This window comes from Takifugu rubripes, chromosome 17 (assembly GCF_901000725.2).
Source record: "Takifugu rubripes chromosome 17, fTakRub1.2, whole genome shotgun sequence".
NCBI lineage: Eukaryota > Metazoa > Chordata > Actinopteri > Tetraodontiformes > Tetraodontidae > Takifugu > Takifugu rubripes.
Genome location: NC_042301.1, coordinates 9,695,337 through 9,701,779, shown reverse-complemented (window position 1 = coordinate 9,701,779; position 6,443 = coordinate 9,695,337). Strand labels below are relative to the sequence as shown.

The window sequence follows — 6,443 nt, the reverse complement described above, 5'->3', positions numbered from 1 at the left end:
CCCCCTGCAGGACAAAGCCAGACACAACCCTAAACCCCAACAGAGTGGAAGTGGGGTGAAATGGGAAACTTGTGTATTCAGTTATGCAAATTGTTCTAATGTTCGCCGTGTAAAAAAGTGCTTTACAACTTTTACAGCCAAGGGTAGCTGGTAATCTCACAACTAGTAAATGTAATCTCAAGTAACAAAAGGTGCTATTATGATGCGTTTCCAGCTTTCAGTTTGTCGTTAAGCAAAAAGGGAGAAAGACGTCAGACACTGCAGGATGAATGACAGGAGACGAGGTTGTGGTGCTGGAAACAAACCAAAAAGCAAGGCTGACCTACTCTGACGTCCCTGTAATGTATGTAACATAGACATTTTAAGCCTGAGATAGGACCAGGTCCTTTTCATGAAGGAAGCACCTCACTCATGAGTGGCTGCAGGAGACGGTCAGGCTGAAACCAATCAACTACCCCATATCAAAGACACAAAACTGCCACATGAAACGCAAAGGATGCATGACGTGATGTGTCAACGTGACACATGTGGAAGGGGCTGGTGTGTGTTCTGGGCTCCTGTTTGGGGTTGTTGGTGTTTGGAGGATGATGAACCAGGATTCAGGACAATAGTGATGAGGCTGAGGAGAGATGACACTGACACAGATGAGGGAAGCTGCAGTGGGGAGGTGGACGTCACACAACATGTTCACCAGCTCCGGCCAACAGAGAGCACCCCCGGAGAACAGCCACACGTGACCTTTGAGCAAGATGAGGTCAAAGACAGACGGGAGCATCCAGAGATGCCAGCGATTCAGATCTCATAAACGTAAACTTAAAAGGCAAATGTCAGAAATTTCGGATTCAAAGCATGACCTATAACTCTGATGAACAGAGCTCTGTTTTAGCATCTATAAATGTTATTATCAGCATATTCATGGCTACGGCAGCACAAATGCTGAATGATGCTGACTCACCAGCGTTTGACTGACAACGTAACCGCCGGTGGGGGCGGAAGCATGGCTGTGCATGGGCGCGTGTTCCTACCTGTGGGTTGTGACAGTTGTCATGGAGATCATCGGTGTAGGGTCTGTCTGGGCTCCAGTTGCCCGTCTTCTGGAACATTTCCTGGGCTTTGGCCGTTACCCACGACTGGCTCTCAGACATTCCACCCTCAGGAGGTCTGGCCCCCGCACACAGTTCACAGATCAGTTGTGCAAAATGAAAACTTTACGCTTTGCTGTCACCTAAGCTCAACCACTCACATGTTGTTGAGGTTGTCTGGCTGGGTGTTAGGGAGGCCGTTCAGGCCTTGACCTGCCTGGCCTTCAGTGCCCCCTCCCTCAGGGGGCGGCTCCATGCGCTGAAACATTAATGGCGTTCGGTTCTGTGTGAGATACATGACATGGCCTGCAGGCTGGTATCAGGCACACTCAGGGGCGGTCACAAGACACAAACACAGGATGCACTCGCAGCATGCTCCCACACAGGGGCGCCATCAGCAAGCACATGGCGGCCGGTCTCCAAGGTAAAACTCCTTGATAGCCTAAGAATTTGAGATCTGAACATACTGAACAGCTGTTCAGCAGCAGACTTGCGTCAGTAGTCATTTATGACAACTAAAAATGCAGATCTCAAATTTAGCACAATGACTATTTTTACATCGCCTCAGAACTGAGCACCATCTTTAGGAAACACAAATTCAAAAATAAGTATTTTTCACCATCGATATGTCACAATATTTGGCTCAATCTGACACACAGACATTATGAACTGGGTGGGTGACCTCAGCAAAACTCTAGAGAGCTTAAAGGAAACCAGTATTATGTCGGAAGGCTCGTGTGACTTCTGTTATGACCCCTATATTTGGGTCAAAACGTCACAACTGTCATGTATGGTAAAGGTCTTATTGTCCCTTTAACCGAAATTTCTATTTCGGTAGGAACCTAGGAGGTCCTGGAGTGACCCGTGAAGGGGGCAGTATTGTGTGGCCAGACTATTTTTACACATTTTCAGTGATGTTTTCTGAGAAACTTAATGACTAAATCCTCACAGCAGATGAGTTATGGTGAAAACACTCTTTGTCATGTTGATGAAGCTTCACTTAAATACAGATTAATGAGTGAACTACCAAAATGAAACCTCAGGGTTAATCCTGGAGGGATAAATGGACCAGAAGGAAACATGGAAGACAAAAGGTCACACAGTCTAAGTGAAACATAGATAAGAAGATCATGTGATCGCTGTTTTAATCATGATGAACTCCATGCATGGAGCCTGGCATATGAAGTTGAAGGGCGGGAAATATTTGAATGCCATAAACAAACAGTCCATGAGTCGAGAGATGTTTCCTCACATGCACAATGTGGGGTGTAAATACAGCGACAGGGGAGCGAGTGCATCTCAGAGGAATTCACCAACAGAAGGGAAAGAGGGAACAGACAGGGAACGGAATATATAAGGCCATGTGGTATCATCACTGTCATCATTCGGAAGGTTAACAACATGACATCCAACTTTAAACCAACCTGAGATCATTGTCACCATAGTCAAGGTCAATGAAAAGGGCAGTTTGAAAGAAGGAGGTGCAGGAAGAGGGTTAAACTTAACATCAGGGGAACTTCTACCTGTTCTTCCCGCATGGCCTGCAGCTTTTTCGACTTGCTCTGCCGGTAGTATTCCATGATCATCATGGCGGCGTAGATTTTGCCGACTGTCAAGTCTGTGGCTGCTGAGAAAATGACAAGTTACCCTGCAAGATTAGACCCGAGTGGTATGGGACCCTGAGCCGTGGGGGAAGGGGGCACCAAAATATGGATGGGACACCAAAATATTCACAACACCATGCAGAACACACCAGCGATTGGGACGGTTGTCAAAGGAGAAATTTAAACTCCATGAAATTAATTTGTGGCTTCATGCGTCCATCAGGTGGACAGAGACTATTGAGTAAGTATATAGTTCGTAACAGACACGTTCAGACTGGTTTATTTGGAGAGTTGGATGGCGCTCGTCCTTGTTGAAGTGCAACAAAGTGACTGTACAATAAAACATTCAGAATAAACACATAAACACATGCATGTATGACCTTCATATACTGTCAGGCATTCATTCTTTTCAGACAGTATATGACCTTCATATACTGTCAAAGGAATGGATGCCAGAGCTGTGTCTCAATCACTGGTGTCCAATATACCGATATACAGTACAACATCACAACACTGGACAGTTACTAACACAACAAAGGCAATAGTCTTTTCACAGTCAGATCTCAACACTCGTTATTGTCAAGTAAATGTTTCAAAGCTTTGCTTTATTCCACTCAACAGGCTGGAAAACAGGAAGTCACCTCACTAAGAACATGGGCACCGCCATCAAATGATTGGTAGAAACCAGGAGATCAGATGTTTGTTAAAAATCTGGATTTATCCTCAAAGCTTCAGGGGAGAAAAAAGTCTGCACTTTTGTTAACCATTAAATAAATGAAGTGTTGTCCCTACCAGAGTGTCCACATCATTAAGCTCATCCAAAATAAGAACAATCTAATACGATGTGACCACATACAGTACAGCTAAATATTAATAAACTGGACAATAATACATGATAAGAGAGCTCTATGGTGCATACTTTATCAGAGGACATCCATTTATTTACAAAACATGCATCATCAGTCTAGACTTTTTTAATCTAAATAATCTCCCTGAAACTGATATTTGCTATTGGAATCTTTCTGTAGTGAAAAGACTTCTATAGAAGTTATTCTATAGCAGGCACCCCCTGATACCAGGACAGGCTGACTGGGTTGTGTGTTCTTCTATGTCCTGTGAGGGGAAATGTAGACAGTGCACGGTTGCTGTGTAAGCTGTGACAATAGCTTTAAAGAATAGCAGAGTAAGTGGAGTCCACACTCGACCAGGTTAGCTTTATCTGCAACTATCTGTGTCTCTACAGGGAGGAGTTATTTATCTGTAAAACTGAAGGTACAATGAGTTAGATGTTACACTCAAGGCAGCAGCAGCAGGTCTTTAGCAAACATAAAATAGCATTATCTTTGCACAACTTGGGAAAGTTTGCCATTAGACTTAATGTCTGCATGTGCTCTGAGGGCATCTGGCTAAACTGTGCGTGTTTCTGCTCTTGTGTCCTGATCAGGAGATGCAAAGCAGTGACACTGGCTGGGGGAAGCTGTCCTCTTGGTGAAATGACTGGACACACGCACACCACTGTGCTCCCGATTACTGCAGCTTACCCTTGTGTGGAGTCACCAGCTGGTCCAGGGACTTCTGCGATAGATTGGGCCAAATGGCCATCATCTCCTTCCTCAACTCTGCATCCATCTGGTGTTTGTCTGCACCGCCTGAGTAGCCCGCACCACCCGACGTTCATACATATACAAACACCGTGCAGCCATAAACATACGAAGTAAAGAGTGAATGCAGGTCAAAGAGAAATACATTTAAAATACCAACCTGTTCACCTCCACCAAAAACAAAAAGGAGTCAGAATCTTTGGATCTTCTTCATCAACAGTTACAAAAATGTTTGATTCTAGAGTACATGAGATGAACAGAAGGGGAAACCAGCCTTACCCTTGGCAATCTTTATGTCAAGAGCTGTCCTGATCAGAGCCATGAGGGTCGAGTTAAAGTGCACCGTGTTGTCATCAGCAACCGGCAGGTCCATACGGAGCAGCCTCTGTGGAGAGCCAGTCAGGATGAGAGCGTGAGAAAGGCTTTTCTTGAACAGGCGTGCCGTTCCTGAATCTCCAGGAGGGGGGTGGGCAGGGGAAGGTGATGGGGCCAGGGTTGAGAGAGCTCCATAGACAACAGCCATATCAGGATGAGCCAAAGTGTGTCTGTTTCAAAGCGTATCTGATTTAATCATCTGAATCAGTACATTTCAAGGTGAGGTAATACATCCTCTTGGATTTGGGCTCTTAAAACGATGCGATAGTATTTACTTAAGCACAGAGCAAATATATGTGTATATGTAACTGCATCTCCTGCTTTTCCAAAGATACTCTACAAGACTGCACAGTTATCCAATGAGGGGCCATCTACTGCTAAGCAACTGTGAACAACAAGGAAGAACACTCGGAGCCAGAGTAGCTTCCGACCCAACCTGTGCCCATGTTCCCTAAATGTGTGAATGCATTAGGGCATTTACACATCACACATAGATGTATATAAACAGTACACATACACCGACCCTACAACCCCCCCCAACCCCAACATCCCTCCCTGCCCATTTACACACAAGTATTTGCAGACGCCAATTAAGTGCCCTTAATTGGAGTCCCCTGAAGACAAAGGAGTTTGTGAACACTCACAGTATCGATGGAGAAATTAAGCAAACTTTCAGGAGATTGCTGTTGTTGTCAGGCCTCTATAGTAGAGCTATAGGCTATAGAGCTCCCCCTACCTGTAAGGAGGTTCCCTGTCTACACGTGTGTAAACCAGGTCAAAGCAATGGAAAAGCCAGCGGGCAGAACAAAACCAGCAGACCCGCCTGCCGGTCCCATCCCATTCAGTTGGCCTCCATTGGGTTTACCTCAGAACATGAGCGTTGGGCACTAACGAAAGCAAGCACAGCAGTACAGTGACGGTTGAGGTGTGTGCATGCACGTGCTTGTGTTCCTGAGTGTTGGACATGCCTGAAGCCATGTGTGCCACAGGCAAAGGGCATCATCTAACAAGGACAGCGCTCCACAGGCAGCAGGCAGGCTTAGTGTTGCCTGTAACCATGCAACATAGTGTAATTGCATGCAACACCACATAACAACCCCAAGAAAAACCCCACAAACCCAGATACACTGAACATGCAACAGGCCTCGACTTGGTTCCCATTATTTGTTTCCAAAATCCTCCCACCCTCCAAGCCCTTTATTTTCCCACCTTCCCCCAAAACCCAAATCCACAAGACAAGCAGCCGCACAAAGAGAGTATCATCAAATCGACTGGAATGGACCAGATATCAGACAGCCTAATTTCACGTTCTTTTACATTTCTCAGTAATGGTTGACTGCATTGAAGCCAAATCAGACAGCACTTGTACTATTTTTGTATGGAGTCAAGATTTCTCTCGATGCCGAACGGGTGCCGTGTCTTAAGGGGTTGTCGAGTGTGAGTTAGAGAGGATTAGACTTGTGGGACTCCCTGAAAGAAGAAATAAAAAGAAATTATAAATAAGGTCAAAAAGAGATGACTGATGTCCTGACTTTGTTTTGGACCAACCAGACTTTATATTCGTGCTCGTAAAGGGGAAAGAGGGGAAAGACTGTCAAAGGGGACAGATGGTGGGGACGGTACTTAGTCAAGTTAAACTAGATTTGGTTAGAAGAAGTGGTTACAAATACAAAGGGAGGACAAGAATGGAGAGGAGGAGTGTGAAAAACATGGATAGAAGAAAAAGTATTAAGACAGAGAGAGAGAGAGAGATAGAGAGAGAGGATCTATGTATTGTAGAG

General features: G+C 45.1%; 1 protein-coding gene across 8 annotated transcripts in view; it reads right to left on the bottom strand.

Annotated features, from left to right (window-relative positions):
* Window positions 1-6,443, bottom strand: part of cacna1ab (calcium channel, voltage-dependent, P/Q type, alpha 1A subunit, b) — an 86,788-nt gene that overhangs the window by 14,557 nt on the left and 65,788 nt on the right. For 5 of the 8 annotated variants that reach the window (XM_029850435.1, XM_029850436.1, XM_029850437.1 and 2 more), the window contains 5 exons: window positions 4,567-4,672; window positions 4,228-4,335; window positions 2,606-2,709; window positions 1,244-1,365; window positions 1,026-1,161 (listed from right to left, as the gene is read on the bottom strand). In XM_029850435.1, coding sequence (XP_029706295.1) covers window positions 1,026-1,161; window positions 1,244-1,365; window positions 2,606-2,709; window positions 4,228-4,335; window positions 4,567-4,672 — 576 coding nt within the window. The remainder of the gene's footprint in view (window positions 1-1,025; window positions 1,162-1,243; window positions 1,366-2,605; window positions 2,710-4,227; window positions 4,336-4,566; window positions 4,673-6,443) is intronic. The other 3 variants (XM_029850439.1, XM_029850441.1, XM_029850440.1) reach the window with 1 other exon arrangement.